We start from the raw sequence: 23518 nt of genomic DNA, 5'->3' as shown, positions 1-23518 counted from the left end.
TTTTCTAATCATATACTGTCTATACACACCATCATATACATATATATTTATATTCCGGACTCTGACATTGCTCGTTCTGATATTTTTAAATTCCTGTCTTAACATTTTTGGGATTTGTCTGTATTGTGAGGTATTACTGCACTTTTGGAGCTAGAAACATAAGAAATTTGCTACACCTGCATAAACGTCTGCCCGCTCAGCCCAGTCAAAACTGTTCGCTGCTCTGGCACCCCAATGGTGGAACAAACTCCCTCACGACGCCAGGTCAGCGGAGTCAATCACCACCTTCCGGAGACACCTGAAACCCCACCTCTTTAAGGAATACCTAGGATAGGATAAAGTAATCCTTCTAACCCCCCCCCCCCCCCCCCTTAAAAGATTTAGATGCACTATTGTAAAGTGGCTGTTCCACTGGATATCATAAGGTGAATGCACCAATTTGTAAGTCGCTCTGGATAAGAGCGTCTGCTAAATGACTTAAATGTAAATGTAATGTAAAATATGTATACGTGACCAATACAATTTTATTTGATAACTTGCATAACATTAACAAATATGGTCAGACTAGCTACATTATCTATATTGATAAGTTTGTAATTGTCAAACACGTATTTCACAGAGTCTCCCACTTGTAGGGTCAGTCAACTGAAATGTCCCACTAGGAACTAGGAGCTTCCGATAACTCCGACACCACGTGAACGCAGCATACGGATACTAAAAATCAGTCAAACCTCTCAAATGTCTGGAGAAACCAATCATCGGCTGAAAAGTGTCAAGATACATGCTGCGTTCACATGCTAGTCGGAACTAGGAAACTCAAATGTCTGACTTGCTAACTAGTTGTAGACAGTTATATATAATTTCAGAGTTACGACTAGCACGTGAACACGGCAATAGACAAGTGTGATGATGGCTAATGCTGCGTTCAAAACAACTGGGAACTCAGAAGTGGAAAATCTCCAACTTCCAACTTCAGTGCATTCAGAACAAATGGGAACTCGGAAAAAAACGATTTGAACAGTCATCCAACTCGGAATTCCAACTGTGGAACTCGGGCCTCTTTCTAAGAGGTCTGACCTAAAGATCACTGACGTAATGATTTGACCTCGTATTTTTCAGAGTTCCCAGTTGTTTTAGGAATTACCACCATAGGCTGTTGTGACTGGCATGCAGGAAAAGTGGTGCCAAATATCACATCACATGCTTGTAACTTATGGTGCCTTCAAAACATCTGGGAACTCTGAAAAAAAAAACAAGGTTGAATAATGAAGTCAGTGATCTTTAGGTTGGAAAGTCGGGCCTCTTTGCCGACTTGGAATTCCGAGTTGGATGACCGTTTAAAATGTATTTTCACAGTCTGAGCTACGCTCTGAGTATCCAGTTGTCTTGAAAGCACTTTAGTTGAGGTTTCCCAGATCCCAGTTGTTGTGAACTCAGTATTAGTAGCTAGGACTCTTGGTGCTTACAAGACAACTGGGAACTAAGAAAAAAACTAGGTAAAATCATGACGTCAGTCATCTTTAAAGGAAACCACTCACCCAGAGGCAGCGCTCCTAGTGGCCGGAGACTTTAATGCAGGGAAACTTAAATCAGTTCTACCAAATTTCCATCAACATGGAAAATGTGCAACAAGAGGGGAAAAAAATTCTAGATCACCTGTACTCCACACACACAGACGCGTACAAAGCTCTCCCTCCATTTGGTAAATCCGACCACAACTCGATCCTCCTGATTCCTGCTTACAAGCAAAAATTAAAGCAGGAAACACCAGTGACTCGGTCTATAAAAAAGTGGTAAGATGAAACAGATGCTAAACTACAGGACTGTTTTGCTATCACAGACTGGAACATGTTCTGAGATTCTTCCGATGGCATTGCAGAGTACACCACATCAGTTACTGGCTTTATCAATAAGTGCATCGAGGACATTGTCCCCACAGCGACTGTACATACATACCCCAACCAGAAGCCATGAATTACAGCCAACATTCGCACTGAGCTCAAAGGTAGAGCTGCCGCTTTCAAGGTGCGGGACTCTAACCCGGAAGCTTACAAGAAATCCTGCTATGCCCTGCGAAGAACCATCAAACAGGCAAAGCGTCAATAGAGGGCTAAGATTGAATCATACTACACCGGCTCCGACGCTCGTCTTATGTGGCAGGGCTTGCAAACTATTACAGACTACAAAGGGAAGCACAGCCGCGAGCTGCCCAGTGACACGAGCCTACCAGACGAGTTATCACTTCTCTGCTCGCTTCGAGGCAAGCAACACTGAGGCAGGCATGAGAGCATCAGCTGTTCTGGACGACTGTGTGATCACGCTCTCCGTAGCCGACGTGAGTAAGACCTTTAAACAGGTCAACATACACAAGGCTGCGGGGCCAGACCGATTACCAGGACGTGTGCTCCAGGCATGTGCTGACCAACTGGCAGGTGTCTAAACTGACATTTTCAACATGTCCCTGATTGAGTCTGTAATACCAACATGTTTCAAGCAGACCACCATAGTGGACCACCTTTGTGTTCTTGTGCCCAAGAACACAAAAGTAACCTGCCTAAATGACTGCAGACCCGTAGCACTCACGTCCGTAGCCATGAAGTGCTTTGAAAGGTTGGTAATGGCTCACATCAACACCATTATCCCAGAAACCCTAGACCCACTCCAATTTGCATACCGCCACAACAGATCAATCTATATTGCACTCCACACTGCCCTTTCCCACCTGGACAAAAGGAACACCTATGTGAGAATGCTATTAATTGACAACAGCTAAGCGTTCAACACCATAGCACCCTCAAAGCTCATCACTAAGATAAGGACCCTGGGACTAAACACCTCCCTCTGCAACTGGATCCTGGACTTCCTGACGGCCCTCCCCCAGGTGGTGAGGGTAGGTAGCAACACATCTGCCACACTGATCCTCAACACTGGAGCTCCCCAGGGGTGCGTGCTCAGTCCCCTCCTGTACTCCCTGTTCACCCACGACTGCATGGCCAGGCAGGACTCCAACACCATCATTAAAATTGCAGACCTAACAACAGTGGTAGGTAGGCCTGATCACCGACAATGATGAGACAGCCTATAGGGAGGAGGTCAGAGACCTGGCCGGGTGGTGCCAGAAAAACAACCTATCCCTTGACGTAACCAAGACTAAGGAGATGATTGTGGACTACTGGAAAAGGAGGACCGAGCACGCCCCCATTCTCATCGACGGGGCTGTAGTGGAGCAGGTTGAGAGCTTCAAGTTCCTTGGTATCCACATCGACAACAAACTAGAATGGTCCAAACACACCAAGACAGTCATGAAGAGGGCACGACAAAGCCTATTCCTCCTCAGGAAACTAAAAAGATTTGGCATGGGTCCTGAGATCCTCAAAAGGTTCTACAGCTGCAACATCGAGAGCATCCTGACTGGTTGCATCACTGCCTGGTACGGCAATTGCTCGGCCTCTGACCGCAAGGCACTACAGAGGGTAGTGCGTATGGCCCAGTACATCACTGGGGCTAAGCTGCCTGCCATCCAGGACCTCTACACCAGGCGGTGTCAGAGAAAGGCCCTAAAAATTGTCAAAGACCCCAGCCATCCCAGTCATAGAGTGTGCTCCCTACTACCGCATGGCAAGCGGTACCGGAGTGCCAAGTCTAGGACAAAAATGCTTCTCAACAGTTTTTACCCCCAAGCCATAAGACTCCTGAACAGGTAATCACATGGCTACCCGGACTATTTGCAATGTGTGCCCCCCCCCCCCCCCAAAAACCCTCTTTTACGCTGCTGCTACTCTCTGTTCATCATGTATGCACAGTCACTTTAACTATACATTCATGTACATACTACCTCAATTGGGCCGACCAACCAGTGTTCCCGCACATTGGCTAATCGGGCTATCTGCATTGTGTCCCGCCACCCACCACCCGCCAACCCCTCTTTACACTACTGCTACTCTCTGTTCATCATATATGCATAGTCACTTTAACCATATCTACATACTACCTCAATCAGCCTGACAACCAGTGTCTGTATGTAGCCTCGCTACTGTATATAGCCTGTCTTTTTACTGTTGTTTTATTTCTTTACCTACCTATTATTCACTTAATAGCTTTTTTGCACTATTGGTTAGAGCCTGTAAGTAAGCATTTCACTGTAAGGTCTACCTACACCTGTTGTATTCGGCGCACGTGACAAATACACTTTGATTTGATTTTCAGGGTGGAAAGTCAGAGCTTTAGAAATATGTTCCGAGTTTCCGACTTAGAATTTCAAGTTTTATGACCTTTAAAAATGATTTCTCCCAGTCTGAGCTCGTATTTTTACGAGTTCTGAACGTAATATACAATCACACACAAGTCGACGTGTCCATTTGCTTAAAGTCAATATGTATGTTCACAAAGCAATTTGTCTCACTCGTCAATTTACCCGGAACTTAATGAAATGGGAACAGCTTATTTAAATTAAAATGAATTGAAGCTGATTTCCTGGTGTTTTTTAGGGGGGAGGCGCAAATAAAACCACCCGCAGGCCACAAGTTGGGGAACCCTGACCTAGTGATAAGTTAGCTAGCTTTCTAACACGCTAACAGTCTAGCTTGCTGCCGTCTAGTTTCTGTTGCACAGGAAGTGTAAGGACTAAAATAGCTGCATTTCATTAAGTTAACTCGTTTCTTACCTCCCATTTCCTTTAGATCCTATTTTGTTTCATTATGACAGAACAAGTTCTCCGTTAAACACTAACCTTGCTATGTTATTTGTTTCCTATCAGGATATCATGGTGCTTTCAAGACAACAGGTAACTCGAGAGAGAAAAAAAAAAGTGGTCAAAATCTGACATCGTTTATATTCAGGTCGGAATGTCGGAGCTCTAGAAAGATGTTCGCGTTTCCGACTTGGAACACCAAGTTGGATGACCGTTCAAAAATATTTTTCCCAGTCTGAGTTCGTATTTTTACGAGTTCCCAGTTATCTTCTAGGAACATACAGAGCGTATATGCGTGTTCCTAGGTTGTCTAAAACACACTGAAGTCGGAGATTTCCGAGTTCCAACTTGTTTTGAACGCGGCATCTGACTGTCGACCTGTCTGTCTGTCCATTTGCTTAAAGTCTATAATTATGTCCACAAAGCAATTTGTCTCAGTCATCAATTTACCTGGAATTTGTATAAGTCATAATTTAACAATTTATGAAATCGTATAGAAACCAAAACATGTATAAGTTGCTAACTTGCTACTGTACTCTAGCAACCAAAGTTGTGTCGACTTAAAAAGTGTCGACTTAAAAAAAAAAACCATTTCGTAAACAACAGGTGTGGACTTAACAATGAAATGTTACTTACGGCCCTTCCCAACAATGCAGAGAGCAAAAAAAAGATCAATAGAAAAATATCTAATAACAAGGAATAAATACACAATCATGAGTAACGATAACTTGGCTATATACACGGGGTACGTTATTCAAACTCCCGACAATAACATCTAGCTAACTAGGTTGGTGTTACCCAGCAGTTCACACATCTGTGTGATATGACTAGCTAATTATTTAACAAGCCCAGATTTGACACGCTAAGACTGTCTAGCTTGCTGCTGACTAGTTTCTGTTGCAAAGGAAGTGTAAGGACTAAGGTAACTTAATGAAATGTAACTACAGTCTCACCCCCCATTTCCTTTACATTTTTTTTTTCATTATAACAGAACAAGTTATCCGTTAAACTAACTTCGCTAAGTATTTGTTTCCTATCAGGATATCAAGACAACTGTAAAACCAAAAAAAAAAAAGGTTTTCCCGAGTTGGGTGACCGTTCAAAAGGATTTTTCCCAGTTGGGACTCTTTTTTTCTGAGTTCCCAGTTGAATTCGGGGGGTTCAGAGTTCCCAGTTGTTTTGAACGCGATATATGAGAGAGCTTTTCCTTTCTATCACGCCAGCTGTAAAGTCACAGTGAAGTTATGATACCTGACATTTTTGTGATGGATAAACACGTCACGTCCTGGCTGGCTGCACAGGTGTGCCATTGAGAGGCCTACTAAACCAGTGTCCTTAGATTTCTAAAATAAAAAGATACAGATCAAATACATGTTTATATTTTTCCACACATTTATTGGTTCAGCACAGGCTTCAGAAACAGTGCATTACAATGATGTTGAACACTAATAAATAACCTTTTATTCCAAAGGATTTTCCTTTCAGTCAGAAGATTGGCAACAATGTCAAAGGAGAATGTCTTGGGAACGGCTGGGGAAGGATAGAACAGGCATGTCCTATAGGAATGGGTACTTTCATTGCAGTTTTCCCACTTAGAGGTGTTACAAACAGAAAAGGCAAACGTCATCAAGTTATCCCACCAAAGTAAAATTAACACAGAAATCTTTTCAGAGTAGAAGAGTGGTTCTAGCAGCAGACAGGGTTGTTAAGGTAAACGTAGAGTATGGGCCTATTCATAGGTTGTGGAATGCTCACAAAGTTGAAGATAAAAATGAAACGTATATAAAACGAATCAGCTCGCTTGGACGTGGAAGAAGCGAGTTGGTCTGTTACGTGCAATCTATTTCTATCTGCATCTATGAATGTTTAGCCCTGAATGCCACTGGTGTAGGCTAAAGCAGAAACAGACCGACAGTGCAGGTACCAAACGTTTGATCCCACTGACAAAACAGTATCAATGGGACACACTACTCAAGAGGAAATGGGATGGAAAAACATGTTACAAACAGCAGTACAAGACACATAGAAGCACCATCCAAGGCTAGGAAAGGTATTCAGTCAACTTCTGATGTTGTTTTACAGTGAATTGTAAAAATACATGACACACAGAAGCAACATCAAGGGAAGGGGGCATGGGAGAAAGAGCCATTTGGTCTCTGCCACAGCTCTTAAAAACCTCTACAGGATCAGTGTCCCTATACCGGGACAGTTGAGCTAACGTGCGCTAATGTGATTAGCATGACAGTTGTAAGTAAAAGCAAACTTTCCAGGACATAGACATGTCTTATATGGGCAGAAAACTTTAATTCTTGTTAATCTAACTGCACTGTCCAATTTACAGTAGCTATTACAGTGAAATAATACCATGCTATTGTTTGAGGAGAGTGCACAGTTATGTACTTGAAAATGTATCAATAAACCAATTAGGCATATTTGGGCAGACATTTTGAACAGCAATACAATGGTTCATTGGATCAGTCTAAAACTTTGCAAATACACTGCTGCTATCTAGTGGCCAAAATCTAAATTGCACCTAGACTCCTAAGTCATATAATGAATGGCCTCTCTTGCATTTCAAAGATGAAAATAAATAAATGAAAAAGCATGTTTTTTTCTTTGTAATATCTTTCACCAGATCTAATGTATTATATTCTCCTACATTAATTTCACATTTCCACAAACTTCAAACTGTTTCCTTTCAAATGGTATCAAGAATATGCATATCCTTGCTTCATGTCCTGAGCTACAGGCAGTTAGATTTGGGTATGCCATTTTAGGCGAAAATGTGGAAAAAAGGGTCCGATCCTTAAGAGGAGATGGACACTGTCTTCCAACTTCTGATGTGGTTGTACAGTGAATTGTGCAACCAGAGACAGGGCAGAGGAAAAGAAAATGTGAAGAACCAGTACAACCGTGTGTGTTGTGCAAATACGAATTATTTCTCCCTTCTTGTGGTTTTAACTGTTTATTCATTTGGCTATTTTTTTGTTGTTTTCTTTGGGGAGAAATCACATTACTGTTTACGTTTTTAAGTGCAAAAATTCTTCTATAACATCTAAATATATACTATTTTCTAGCGAAACTTGGAAGTATAATAACGCAAGACCAACTATTTTCAAATCAATGAGGCTTCATCACCACATTCGTAATCTCAGTGATCCATCGTCAAACAGGGGAAACACCTTTTTTTTTTTGGTCTTACAGAAACATGAATAAGCCAGTGGAATGATGACTGTGTGATTTGATAGTCAGTGGTCCCCATATAAGTAGCTTGGTCAATAAATATCCACTTATACTAACTTATTAGTTACTTTATAATCATATATAAAAAAAAAAACTTTCTATGCACAGTAGAGTTGAATATGAACACACATTCTTAGTGCCTCTGTTTCTTGGACTACATGTACAGAGTGTGTGAGAGCTCCTTTGAGAGCTGTAGTATTGTTGACCCTCTACTCCGACCCATATCCCTTTACCCCTACTCTGTGCCACATGGAGTAGAATGAAGCTTCCCACAGAGAATGATCTAGGGTCAGTTATACATGCTTCCTTCCTAATGAAAGGTTGGGAATTGGTGGGAGGCTAAAATCTGATCCTAGATAAGCGCAACTTCCTACTGCACGATACACAAAGTGCCCCCTCTCTCTCCCTCTACTTCTTGGCTTTGCCCTGGGCTGCCACGGCCTCCATAGCCTTCCTGACGGTCTCCTCATCCCCCAGGAACTGCATGGGTTTGACGGGCTTCAGGTTCTTGTCCAGCTCGTACAGGATGGGGATGCCTGTGGGCAGGTTCAGCTCCATGATTGCCTCCTCTGACATACCTGCAGGGGGCAGCACAGAGCAGGACATGGTTGACAACATGCTGTAAATGTCAATTAAAATATAATGACAAAAGAGAGTGTATACAAAAAAAAGAAGGAACACACAGATGGACACTTACACAGGAGGGTTGAGGTGCAACATATTTCAGTGTGCGATTTAAAAAAAATATCATACACATTCTAATCGGCACATATCGATTGTAAAACCTCAGGCCTGAAAATACGATACTACCACAGGTACTTCCTAGAAACTAATCAGGGTTCTCCAATTCCACTCCTGGGGATAATTGGTGTGTTCAGGCTTTTGTTTCAGCCCAGCACTAACACACCTGATTTGACTAATTGTGACCATGAACAGTTAATGATTTAAAAAGTGGTATTCATTTTCAAAAAGATGCATTAGTACTAGGCTGTAACAAAAACCTGCACACCAGGTGGCTCTCCAGAGCCAAGAGGTTAGAGATATTCACTGTTCTAAGCAGTTCCTACTACCTACCCTCGAGGTGCTTAACAATGCCCCTGAGGCTGTTGCCGTGGGCAGCAATGAGTACCCTCTTGCCCTGTTTGATCTGGGGGACAATCTCGTCGTTCCAGTAGGGCAGTGCCCGGGCGATGGTATCCTTCAGGCTCTCACAGGACGGAAGCTGCTCCTCCGACAGGTCACCATAACGACGGTCCTAAAGAAAATATAGTACGTCAACAAACAAAAAAATGCCTATCAGCAACCTGGGGCCTGTTGCACAAAACTAGGATAAGGGATTAAGCCAGGATATCTTGGTGATCCTGGCTCAATTGATCCGTAATCCGGTTGCACTAAAGATGGATAGGGGGCAGGAGGATATGTTATGGTATAAATTACCATGGAGATTTATTCTGTGGAGCTAGCCTGCTCCAGACCAGGCTAAATTCCAGGATCTATTTAATCTCATCCCTAATGTCAGTCAGCAGTCACCACAAATGGAAACCAATAGTTATTTCACTGCTCACTATACATTGTTATCACATATAACTAGACCCACTGTCATTATTTAAACGTTTGTGATCATTAATTTCAATGATTTTGGATAAAAAATGATTTTTAGATGATGTTGCTATCATTAGATAATTTACAGTTTCCCATAGACTATAAGGCTATATATAAAATGATAGAATATTAGGGCCACAGAGGGGAAAAAAAACACAAGTCATAATATTGTAACCAGTTGTTTTAAAGGAGGACAGTTGTTAAAATGACAGATGTGGGGCATTTCGTGAAATTGTACTTCAGTATGGTTTCATAAACAAAGACATGCTGATGTGCCAGAATATTAAGTATCACATTGTCATAAGTATCAAAACTGTAAAAACAATATGTAGCTTTTCTGCAGAAAGAACCAGCCTCATAAATTTATGACTTTATCCTTTTTCTTCAGTGTGGCCCTAGTACTCTGTCATATAAACAAATACACATTCCATATGAATATAAAAACACAATGTGTAACATTATGTTCCTTTATTGAATAAGGACAAAACAAAGCAGGTAAACCATCAGCTCCTTTCGAAACTGAAGTCACAGTGACTCTACAAGATGGAAAGCACAGAATCCAAGCATATTATACAAAATGATACATACACATTCAAAGGTCTGTATATAACACACCCTGCATGTCTGCACACTAAAATAAATGCAGGACAAATCCATACATCAACTGAACAGACAAATGAATGGATGCAGTAGCCTCCCTGCAGCCTTGTATTACACACAGTATACCGCACAAACATCATAAGAGGCCAAATTCGTAAAAAAACGAACCCAAAAAAACCCAAATTCCTCTGCCACCGCAGGACATATTTAACCAAAATTGAAAGCACACATACTAACTAAAATAATTCAACACATATTGGTCCCTCAGCAGCCGACCACTGTCGTCATCAGGGAAGATTGCCGGATTGTCCCAGTCCATGGCTGGTGGCACTCTGGGGGCCCTCTCCTTCCTCAGGCAGGCCACATTGTGGAGGACAGCACAAGCCACAGTAATATCACATGCCCTAACAGGGCTGACCCTTAATTTGTGAAGGCAGTGAAAGCGTGCCTTCAGGAGGCCAAAGGTCATTTCAACTCTGGCCCTGGTCCTGGCATGGGCATGGTTGTAGGCCTGCTGTGCTTCCTGGGGGTCTGTGAAAGGTGTCAGGAGAAAAGGCTGGCAGCCATACCCCCTGTCTCCCAGCAACACACCAGAGAATTCACCTGTCAACACAAAATCTCATCATTACTACCTCATAAACACAGTGATATTCTTGACACAGCCATGATGGTTATAAATAGGGGTTGTGTGGCTTACCTTGTGATAGGCACTGATAGATTTCAGAGGCCCGAAAGATTCTGGAGTCATGGACTGAGCCAGGCCATTTTGCCACAACATTGCTGATCACACAGTCAGCATTGCAGACCATCTGAAATCATAAGATGAGGAATATTACACCAATCAATGCACATCACTGGCAATGCAGAGTGTTCGTCAATGGAAAATATCAAAAAGTTATGTTCACCTGAACATTAATGCTGTGAAAGGATTTCCTATTCACAAAATCGGCCTCATGGGCACCTGAGGGGGCTTTTATCCTTATGTGTGTGCAGTCCACTGCACCAATGACATTGGGGAAACCTGTCACACAAAGTAATGAGTATCCTACTATGTGTTAACAGTTGTCCTGTAATTTGTAGATCCTCTTACCTGCAATCCTATAGAACTCCTCTTTGATGTCACAGAGTCTTCTGTGGCCAGGGAAGGAGATGAAGACATCTGCTAATGCTTTGATAGCCAGACACACACTCCTCATTGTGCGGCAAATTGTGGCCTTGTTCAGCTGTTCTGCATCCCCCACTGAGTACAGGAAGGCTCCACTAGCAAAAAAGCGCAAGGCCACACAAACCATTTGCTCCACACTCAGTGCATGGCTCCGTGCAGTGCGGTGCTTAATCCTGGGACCCAGTAGTCTGCATAGATACCTGATGCCATCTGCAGAAAACCTGTATCTTTCATATAGATGGTCATCAGGGAAGGCCAGTGGGTCCAACCGGTCCCTGAAGACCCTTTCTCGCCTGAAGGCTCTCCTCAGCACAAGTGCTTCTTCATCCACCACATCTCGCACGAATGGGCATGCCATTGTCAGAGCAGAAAGGAACACACAATTTTGGGCCTTCATATAGGCTAGTGGCCACACCTGGTGCTGGGGGGGTGGGCAAAAGAGGGCGATGCCTTATAACGATGACTTGGTTGTACTGATTGCTGGGAAAATAAAAAAAAACTTAGAAAGATGCCACCGTCCTGTGTGCTCACAATAAGAGCTCATATGTCATGGCTCACTTGACTTTACGAGAATATACCTAATTTTTATTTTGAGCTGTGTCATCTTCTTGGAGCTGGGGGAGGAAAGAAAAATAATGATTAATACATTTGTGTTACAGTTAGCATACAGTGTACATTGAAGGCATATCTCACCTCCCTCTCAAGTTTTTTTATTTCAAGGTCCAGTTTCCTAATTGTCCTCTTTTTTATTTCGGACTCCAGTGCAAGATTTTCCATCTTTTTCTTCTTGTACTGAATGTCTATGTCTGCCAGTTCTATTTGGCGCCGGAGGTGGTTGCCATACAACTTTCTGATAGCTTGTGAGCTCTGTGAACACAATACAATTAGCGCAGCTGGAATTTGGCAGGATGTGGTGTCCTTTTATTAATACGCACTATGTTGCCAGGCTGGTTTTCCCACTGTATAGCATCTGGGTCCTGTAAAAGAAATTAGATTTTTTGATTTTGATGAGGACTCCTCACCATTGTAGAGTAAATAGTACTTTCACAGTCTTAACATGATACCTCATGCCTTCTGGAATCCAGAGAGATGGTCTCCTCCTCATCATCGTCTCCATCATGTGCTGTTGCTGCTGCACTGGGGCCTTCACCCTATCACATTTAATCGGATTCATATTGAAGCTAGTAGACAAGACATGCCAGGCCTACAGTATGCCTTTGATGGAGTACTCACTGGATCAGCATCGTCTGGTGCTTGTGCTGGTGGCTCTAACAGGAACACAGTGCTGCCAGACACTGCAAGGCAATAGGTAAACCAAAGTCAGACAGTCCAAATTGATTCAATATGAATGTGGTTGTATCCCATGTAGAGATGGAAGGACATACCTTGAATGAAGCGGGTGGCATCTTGGGAGGAACCTATGCTCGTCTCTTTCCCCCCAGGGATCCCCTCTAAGACGGGCCTGCCTTTATTTAGCTCCAAGGCCATGTCCTCTGCTGGGGTAAGGTCAGCCTTTGGTGACCCACCACCCGTGCCTTGTCTGTGGGTATTCTTTTTCACTGCTAAAACAGTACAGACAATGTGTGAGCAGGCACCTTCTGGGTACAATATATGCTTGTGCTTTGTTAAATATTAGTCAGGGACCATACCATTCTGCAGAATGTTCTTGTATTTGATTTTGACCTGCTGCCATGTCCGTTTTGGCCCGTTCATGTTTAATCTACACACACACACACACACACACACACACACACACACACACACACACACACACACACACACACACACACACACACACACACACACACACACACACACACACACATTTAATGGAGTCACACTGCAAAAAATTACTTGGTATTTTTGTCTTGTTTTCAGTAAAAATATCAAAAAATGTATCATAGCTTTATACAGTGTGATGGAGTTACTTTACACAATTTCACTCATATCTGCAGTGCATTTCAATTAAAAATTTAACCGTTTCATAATTACAGTACAACTGCATTTTTGGAGATGTGAATTAAATATTTGAATTGTAATTGTGATGTTTCAGCGGAGCGGTGAGTGTGTAATTGTGCACTACTTACGCATTCAGGCGGTCTGCAATACTTTGCCACGCTTTTTCTCTTTGCTTTATCACTGTGGCGGTGTTGCCTTTCTTCTTAATTATATCTTTTACCTCCTCGTATGCCTCCATGAGGATTTGTGCTTCCGACGGGGAAAAGTACGCGGCTCTAGTTGCCATGGTAAATCAGTTAATCTGTGATCTGTGGCGGGGTCTATTTGAGTGAGCCGTGAGCGCGCACCTATCCAGGATTGGTTTCACCTGGCTTAATGAATCCGTGTCTGCTCATCCTGGCTTGGTCTTTGTGCAACCAATTAAGCCTGGACGCACATGTTTTGGCTTCATTGAGCTCAGCTGAGTCATTTATCCCGGATGTCTTAATTCTACTTTTGTGCAACAGGCCCCTGGGCCTAAAGCCTCATACAATCATATTGCTTTCAAATCAAATCACATCTATAAAGCTCTTTTTACATCAGCAGTGGTCATTTTAGGCTTTATTTACACAGGCAGCCCAATTATGATCTTTTACCCAATTATTGGCAGAAGAGCTGATATGATTGGTCAAAAGACCAATTAGACTGAACAAAATTATAAAACACAACATGAAAAGTGCTGGTCACATATTTAATGAGCTGAAATAAAAGATACCAGAACATTTCCATATGCACAAAAAGCTTATTTCTCTCAAATTCTGGACACAAATCTGTGCCCTTGCCCAGTCATGTGAAATCCATTGATTAGGGACCAATTTATTTATTTAAATTGAATGATTTCCTTATATGACCTGTAACCCAGTAAAATTGTTGAAAGTGTTGCATTTATATTTTTGTTCAGTATAGTAAAAAAAAATATCAGAATTGGGCTGCCTGTGTAAACGCAGCCAAAGTGATTTTACAGTAACCCGGCCTCGACACCAAAGAGCAAGCAAAAGGCACATTGGCTCAGAAGAACTCCCCAAAATAAATACATCTTTGTTTATTCCCTAGAGAAGGAAGAAACGTTCAACTGTCCAGCGCTTTCAGTTATGTACAGTCGTGGCCAAAAGTTGAGAAAGACACAAATATGAATTTTCACAAAGTTTGCTGCTTCAGTGTCTTTAGATATTTTTGTCAGATGTTACTATGGAATACTGAAGTAAAATTACAAGCATCAAAGGCTTTTATTGACAATTACATGAAGCTGATGCAAAGAGTCAATATTTGCAGTGTTGACCCTTCTTTTTCAAGACCTCTGCAATCCGCCCTGGCATGCTGTCAATTAACTTCTGGGCCACATCTTGACTGATGGCAGCCCATTCTTGCATAATCAATGCTTGGAGTTTGTGGGGTTTTGTTTGTCCACCCGCCTCTTGAGGATTGACTACAAGTTCTCAATGGGATTAAGGTCTGGGGAGTATCCTGGCCATGGACCCAAAATATCGATGTTTTGTTCCCCGAGCCACTTAGTTATCACTTTTGCCTTATGGCAAGGTGCACCATCATGCTAGAAAAGGCATTGTTCGTCACCAAACTGTTCCTGGATGTTTGGGAGAAGTTGCTCTCGGAGGATGTGTTGGTACCATTCTTTATTCATGGCTGTGTTTTTAGGCAAAATTGTGAGTGAGGCCACTCCCTTGGCTGAGAAGCAACCCCACACATGAAGGGTCTCAGGATGCTTTACTGTTGGCATGACACAGGACTGATGGTAGCGCTCACCTTGTCTTCTACGGACAAGCTTTTTTCCGGATGCCCCAAACAATCGGAAAGGGGATTCATCAGAGGAAATTACTTTACCCCAGTCCTCAGCAGTCCAATCCCTGTACCTTTTGCAGAATATCAGTCTGTCCCTGATGTTTTTCCTGGAGAGAAGAGGCTTCTTTGCTTCCCTTCTTGGCACCAGGCCATCCTCCAAAAGTCTTCGCCTCACTGTGCGTGCAGATGCACTCACACCTGCCTGCTGCCATTCCTTAGCAAGCTCTGTACTGGTGGTGCCCCGATCCCGCAGCTGAATCAATTTTAGGAGACGGTCCTGGCGCTTGCTGGACTTTCTTGTGCGCCCTGAAGCCTTCTTCACAACAACTGAACCGCTATCCTTGAAGTTCTTGATGATCCGATAAAATGGTTGATTTAGGTGCAATCTTACTGGCAGAAATATCCTTGCCTGTGAAGCCCTTTTTGTGCAAAGAAATGATGACGGCACGTGTTTCCTTGCAGGTAACCATGGATGACAGAGGAAGAACAATGATTCCAAGCACCACCCTCCTTTTGAAGCTTCCAGTCTGTTATTCGAACTCAATCAGCATGACAGAGTGATCTCCAACCTTGTCCTCGTCAACACTCAGACCTGTGTTAACGAGAGAATCACTGACATGATGCCAGCTGGTCCTTTTGTGGCAGGGCTGAAATGCAGTGGAAATGTTTTTGGGGGATTCAGTTTATTTGCATGGCAAAGAGGGACTTTGCAATTAATTGCAATTCATCTGATCACTCTTCATAACATTCTGGAGTATATGCAAATTTCCATCATACAAACTGAGGCAGCAGACTTTGTGAAAATGTATATTTGTGTCATTCTCAAAACCTTTGGCCACGACTGTACATTGAATAAGTCAGACAAATGATTTGCTTTATCCAAATGTTTAGTCTATGAAGATCAGTTGGCCAATGCACCTGTACTCTTTATCTCTGATAGTCCTACGTGGCAATCTTTAACACATCACAACCACTGACCCCTGTCAATACCGATGACGCATTCACCAATCGATTCTGATCTCAGCTTAACTTTGAACTTTACCGTTTTACATCACACTCCTCTGAAATAGATTAACTCAGAGAGTTGAAACACAACACAAAAAGACCCTGTTCTATATAAGAGCACCATGAATAAAAAAATACTTCAAACATGTATGCATGTATGACCAGGCGAGGCGGAAGCCATTTTGTTTTAATGGTCAGGAGGACTAACCACCAGTATGCTTGAGGAAATGCTGCCCCTGTAGATTGTATCCAGTCCTGATCATAGCAATTTAATTTAAAGATCATTACTTTAATCAAATCGATGATTACAGTTCAACAATAAGTGCTAAGATGAAATGAAATCCTGCACACAACAGCAGCTCTCCCGGACTGGAGGTGGCCCTCCCTGCCTACCCTGGCCTGGCCTGTGGTCTTCCCATGGGACCTGGTGGTGCAGACAGAGGGCACAGACACATAGGATGTATCCCAAATGGCACTCTATTCCTTATAGTGTGCACTACTCCTTTAGTTAAAAGTAATGCACTATATAGAAAATAGGGTGTCATTTGGGACATGGCCATAACCTAAAACACTCTCCTCAGCATAACACACAGCCTATACTAGTATCTACTGCTGCCCCTCTGTTTAGTCACAGTAATTAGGCTTCTCCACACTCTGATGCTGCTGGTCATTAGTAGCCTACCAAACTTTAACTGTCTGGTACTCAGCACTCTATTGCCCCTCTAATAACTCTGACATCAATGCAAATCTAATCAAACACTTCATGATTGTCCATGAGCTCATGTTGCGCAACATTTCTATAGGCTATGCAATTGCATGACAACAAAAAAAAGAAGCATTGATGGCCTCTATTAAAAAGAAGAGGATCCCATCAGCTTTCTATAGGCTAGTCCTACTATATTTATTTATTTATTTATTTATTTATCAACTTTCCTAATATTAGGCACTCTGCTTTGCAACAGGAGTATAGCCTACTTGGCTGGCCTGAATATGAACCATGGGGAAAGTGTCCTCCATACACAATATAAGTGCATAGATTATTATTATTTTTGGTCCATTCGAAATAAAAACGAATATCACACATATATTATTTAGTATATGTAAAGACAAAACTAAAAATTAATAGTCTGATGGGTGGCAATATTAGCCTATCACTTGTGAATGATGCCCAGCTTGTGCATTAAGGCAAGAAACAGCACATAATTTTTTTTTTGTTTTTTTTTGTTGACTTTTTCAAATTAGTTGCACACCTCATGTAGCCTAGTCCATAGGCCTATATGTTTTGATACGGGTTGTACCACAACTAAAGTGGCCAAATAACTTCTTAAAATGAAGCACATTAATCCGCTATATAACCGGTGTAAAGCCTAACTGGCATACATAGGCTGCGCGTGAGTTTAAAGTTTGGGGAAGATAATTGTCACCATAAAAATGCACCTTTAAATTAAAGCATTACATGCGTAATCACATTTGCAATCACTTTCAATAAGAGTTTTTTTTTACCGCTAATTCATTGCATTTTGGAACATTCTCACTTGTAGCCTACTGCCGTGTGCGCATGTGAAAAAAATATCCTAATAGTTTATCAAAATGTTAAGATAAATGAACATCCTCATTGCTTTAAATGTTTTTTTGATGCGAGTTGTATTAATTTGGGATCTATCATATCCCACAACTGTCCCAGACCATGTTTGGAATATTTATTTATGGCACAGAAGGACAAGTTGACCAAAAGAATAGGACAACTTTTGTACTATGGGGGATAGTATATTGACACAGGCTAGTGTTTCGGCTGTTCGTCAGGCCGACTCATCTTGTTGGCTGATAAAAGTAGGATAAATGTGGACAATATGCACCTCAGAATTCCATAAGAGTGACGCGGGCAGTTGCGTCCCTGATGTGTCGGTCTTCATTCACTTGTAGCCTACTTCTTAGCTGAAATGCCTGTGAGAAGGACCCAATCAAGGGACGGGCATTGGCTACATCTGAGAGAACCATGTGAGTGAGAGGTGCTTTGAAGCTTTGGCCGCAAAAGGCATAGATTTTTATAGGGGGCATTACAGTCACACAAGGGGGATGCCGCCGGTAAATTCGAGGCTTGGTGAGAATATTATCAAGTTCTTGTCAAATTGTGAATGAGAGACTGATGAAGTGTGAGCAGCTTGTGACTTTTTTCAAATCATCATTAGAGTCCCATCATGCAGCCTTAGAATGTATTAAACATCAAAACATATAGCCCTACGTTTGTATCACAACTCAAGTTGCATAAATATCTCTAAATTAAGCATATAGGAGGACCAGTTTCTTTGTTAACAGCTCAACACAGAATAGCTGCATGTGCGCACTTCCTTTGAAATCGTTTGGAGAAAATATCCTTTCTATTTTATTCAGCTTTGTTCAATTGTATTCTCCATACTATAAAATAATTTAAAATTATGCCACAGAATTCTAAGCAAATCTTGTCTGCTAAATAAACTAGTGTAGCCCACAGGCATATGGCTTAGCCATATCAGGGCCTAACATAAGGACAACTCAGAGTATGCTATTCTGTTCTTCTGAAAAATACAACATTTTCTTCATATCATGTTTATTTAGACCTGTGTAAAATAAATAATGGATTTATTGTGATGGTGTAGGCTATATTAAATCGATTTTTTTTACTTTTAAAAATGTATATGTTCCAAAGGTCTGCATCAGTGGCTTGTAGGCTATTTGTGGAAGCCAGGATATGCTAAATATGTTTCTGCTAATTAACGGTAAATTACTGTGAGACAGGCAGTTATTTGCTTGACAATCACCACCACAGCCCTAAACAAGACTGTCACTATAGGCTCTTCCTAATGTGACTGAGCCTAAAGACAGATTAATGAATTATGTTGATGTCTGATGCCATATCAGGTCAATTCTCCCCCATGTTAGTGAGTGTGTCCCTCACCTTGCTGATGACGGTGTAGAAGTCGTGGTCCGGATCCATAGTGGGAGGAGGGATATCAAAGCTCCGCCTCCAGATCTTCACCTGAGCCTCTCCGTGCTTGGCGGCAGTCTCTGACTTGTTTAATCCTGTCAGGCCACCGTAGTGGCGCTCGTTGAGGCGCCAGGTCCGGTGGACGGGAAGCCACATCTGGTCAATGCTGTCCAGACACAGCCACAGAGTGCGGATGGCCCTCTTTAGGACTGAGGTGTAGCACACGTCAAACTCATAGCCAGCATCTGAGGAAGAGAAAGGATGTGTTCAGGGTTTGATTCAGGTTGATTTTGGTGGGTGGTTGGACTGCTATGTAAGCTACTGTATGTAAACAACATCTCTGGTCAAATTCAAATCATCAGGGTTACTAGAAGCCTAAGTTTTGGCCCAAATATGTCTAAACTTGAGTCAGAAAGCCAGATATTTCCCTAACCAACACACTGAGTAAGGTTTGATTTCATTCATTGCATGAAGCAGCACATCTAGAACGTCATGTTCACATCATGTTCACATTGGAAGAGCTGTGACATCAAAAGCAGTGGATGCAGGATCTCCGTTGCTCATTCGTCCATAGTAAAAGGGGGCTGAACTAATAGGCGGAGCCCCACCATAGATAGCAATACCACAGAACAAGTAATTAGTTAGTTATAAAAGTCACACACAAGTAATTTCCTAGTTCAAGTCTAGGCCGAAAATATAAGATTGTCATCTTCAACCTAGACTTGAACCAGGAAGTAGCTGGGACTTTCATAGGGTATGGAATGAGGGCATGGTCGAGGTGGAAACAATAGGTACAACCGTGGTAAAGTTGATTTGACATAGTCGCTGGACATTTGGACCTTCAAACCTCAATAGCTTGTAAACGGTTTGAGCTACAGACCTCAAGTTAGGCTCTTTATGAAGGAAAGAAGGTGTACAACATTGCACATGTCTAGCTTCCAGATTTCAATCAGAGCATCACAATATCATGGCAAGGTTGTAGGCAGGCTGCCACAAGATCTATGTAACTAGTTAGGGACCATCAAAAAAGTGCATGATCACAATATTCAAATTCTGAACACATCACCTAGAAACTTCAAACTGTTCAGAAGGGATGGACACATGCTGCACATCCTTTGTCCTCCTCACAAAATTATTTGAATATAAAAATATATAAAAACAGACAGTATCTAACCACATTTTCACAATCTCTCAAGATGAGAATCATATTTCTCCACTCCCATTCCCGAGTCTAAATTTTGCCTACATTTGGTGCATAATTTTACTGCAAGACATGCTTAAATTCTTGCAGGAGGTAATATTAAGGCTATGTGAGAGGTTATAACCTACAGTCAGTGTCCAGATTTCAGTTTACATTTAACACATCTGAACAGAAGACTATAGTTCCCTTGACTTGCCATACACCTATTTAAAGTCCCCATCTTGTGCCTGTGGAATTTGTATTGCCCCTCACAATCACACAACTGGCACTTTTTTTGCCAGTTCCCAAAAGCATGTCAATTGGTGTGTAGGCTATTTGGTGTGAGTGTACAGTTAAGCCCTAAAGTTTAGGCTTATGCTCTAATGCCAGAAAGGTTATTATTTCAGGCCAAATGTAGCCCATAAATAACAATAATTATACATTTATAGGTTTTTATTTCATTATTTTAGGCTATATAATGTTTTTTAACTAGGCAAGTCAGTTAAAAACAAATTATTTACAATGTGTAGCCTATAAATAACAAGAATGATACATTTATAGGTTTTTATTACATTATTTTAGGCTACATGTAGCCTATAAATAACAATAAATATACATTTATGGATTTTTAAGGTGTTGTTTTATCTTTATTCAACCCGCACGCCACCCACCTGCCCCTCATCTACACAATATTGAATGACCCTAAACGGATAGGCTACGACGGGGACTGCGGGTTGTGAGTAAACCCGCGCATCACTAATGCATAGTAATGTTCAGACCGAGCATCAAGATTTTAATGAAACTCCCCCTACAGAAGACGCCTTCGTCCAATGACTCGTGTGTAGCGTAATGGAACGGAGTGTCACGCTCAAGGGTTTGCATAGGATGTGCAGCAGACTGCCTACATCGTTGCTGTGAGATTATTTTTTTTAAACTCGGTTGAAATCGGGAGAAAAAAAATGAAACCCTTTTTTCCTCCATAAAGAGCCTACCAGCCTGAGGTCTGTAGCGCAAACCGTTCACGAGCAATTGAGGTTTGAAGGTCCGGCGAATATCGAACAATTAAACCAACTTTACCACGGTGGGTTACAGCCACCAAAACACCTCCATCCTATGTCAAAATCGATGAGGTCATCACGTGACATTACTGGTATTGGTAACAAGTGTTTTCACAACTACCATTTCTATAGTGAATAGACATCAAATAAGATAGTTGAGTTTCCTTCAGGCAGCAAAATGGCCAACTGGGCTGGCACTACAGGCTTCCAAAATACTGTAGGGCTAGCAGCTGCGACAGATATTTCAAATAGATCATGGAAATGTACAATCAAAGTCAGTGTCTTTAGTGAGGAAACATTTTATGTGTTTGTGTCTGATATAAAGTGAGTAGCTAGCTGGTCAAATAAAAATAACAAGATTCCACCTTTCAGGGCCTGTCCTCCTCTCCTCGCCTCCCGTTCTCCAGTCTCACTCAGATCTGCGTCAAACCAGCCGCAGAATCGATTATCCTGGTTCCAGTTGCTCTCTCCGTGGCGGATCAACACCAGCTTGTACGCGGCCATAAGTGATATATTCGTTTGCGTTGATTAAGCTCTGAAAATAAGGAATAAACGGCACTGTTCAAATTGAAAAGACAGCAACAGAATGGATGGACATGGACAGCTATCTTTGACGCTAGCAGATACGAGTGATGCGATTGGTTATTTTTCTCGCTCTTTGTTTTACAGCAGTCTAATAGGATCCCCCTGCGGTACTTCCTGCATATTCCTAGACCAATGAAATAGAGGACCATTTGTACATCGTTACAACACTGTATATATACATAATATGACATGTGTAATGTCTTCATTCTTTTGAAACTTCTGTGAGTGTAATGTTTACTGTTCATTTGTATTGTTTATTTCACTTTTGTATATTATCTACCTCACTTGCTTTGGCAATGTTAACATATGTTTCCCATGCCAATAAAGTCCCATTACCTCCAATATGATTTGTATGACCTTCATAGGAAACACTGAGGGAGTTATTTTACACTGGCCCGGGTTGAACCGCGCAAAAGTCACTCACGTCATCGGCTAAAGCGGAAGGGAGGAGCGCCTTCTAAAATCTGTGCCGCTTGGTCATTTTGTCAACAAGCAGCATACAGCATCTAGTTTCCATAAAATAAATGTTCGAATTTTCTAACTATTTTCCATTGGGAAGGCAGGTAAAGCATTTTTATCAAAAGCAATCACTTTTTATGGAAAACACAGAACCCTACTAATTAGCCTACTACACATGATTAATTACGTCACTTTTGTATTGAGCGGGGCACCTGGTTTATGGCCAGGAGGCAGCCCGATTCCAAATCGAATGCAAAACACGCTGTTACGGGCGCACGGTCGAGATTAATCGAACCCCCTCGTTGTACGTTGGATATTAGTTACCGCTGGTTCATTTAGCCATTATCGGGGAAATTAATGGGGAAAGAATGGGGTTTTGGGAGAAACGCCGAAAATAAGGTCTGAGTTTAACACAGCGTTAGGAAATATATGCCTACATTTTGTTCTGAGTTAATATCAGTCATGACCTTTATGACGCCTTTATGTGCTTGTTTCAATGACACGGCTAAGGGCTGTTCTTACTATGACGCAATACGGAGTGCCTGGACACAGTCCTTAGCCGTGGTATATCTGCCATATATCACAACCTCCCGAGGTGCCTTATTGCTATCATAAACTGGTTACCAACTTATACCATAGGTATGACAAAACATTTATTTTCACTGCTCTGATTAAGTTGGTGACCAGTTTATAATAGCTGGTTACAAACTTATAGAAATTACTATAGAAATTGTAGTTTACAGTTATGTAAAATTTAATAAAGCTCAGTGATACTAGCAAGAGCAGTGTGCAAGTTTCAGTTTTTTTCTCATCCTATTTAACTGCTACCATGCACCTGCAACAAAGATATCTCATGTGCAAGTGCCTTTTTGAAACATATCATACCAAATGGGTGATGGACATCCACAAATGATTACATACCATAAAATATGGACTCTCCCGGATTTACATACAGAATAATATGAAATGCTCTGAGACCAGGTTGCACTACTACAAAGTGACTACTACCACATTTCAGTGGAATCGAATGCAACTACTGAATTTTGACTGAAAGTGATGAAAAATTGTAAATGTTATGATAGAACACTTGAGAAGTAATTTTAACTACCAGCGCCCAATCTTGCCTGATTTATCACATTCATTTGATCAGTGGGGTGATCAGAATATCGAT

At 41.8% G+C, this 23518-nt stretch overlaps 1 protein-coding gene across 1 annotated transcript; it reads right to left on the bottom strand.

The window, feature by feature from the left end:
* Positions 1–7642: 7642 nt before the first annotated feature.
* LOC120029856 (phosphoglycerate mutase 1-like) lies at positions 7643–21950 on the bottom strand. Its single transcript, XM_038975162.1, has 4 exons — positions 21669–21950; positions 19036–19310; positions 9008–9188; positions 7643–8511 (listed from the first exon to the last, which is right to left on the bottom strand). The coding sequence occupies exons 1-4, from the start codon at positions 21805–21807 to the stop codon at positions 8342–8344; spliced, it is 765 nt and encodes a 254-aa protein (XP_038831090.1). The 5' UTR covers positions 21808–21950; the 3' UTR covers positions 7643–8341.
* Between the last annotated feature and the right edge of the window lie 1568 nt (positions 21951–23518).

Source organism: Salvelinus namaycush, chromosome 35 (assembly GCF_016432855.1).
Source record: "Salvelinus namaycush isolate Seneca chromosome 35, SaNama_1.0, whole genome shotgun sequence".
Classification (NCBI taxonomy): domain Eukaryota; kingdom Metazoa; phylum Chordata; class Actinopteri; order Salmoniformes; family Salmonidae; genus Salvelinus; species Salvelinus namaycush.
Note: the sequence above shows the minus strand (reverse complement) of the source record. Positions and strands in the feature narration are given on the sequence as shown.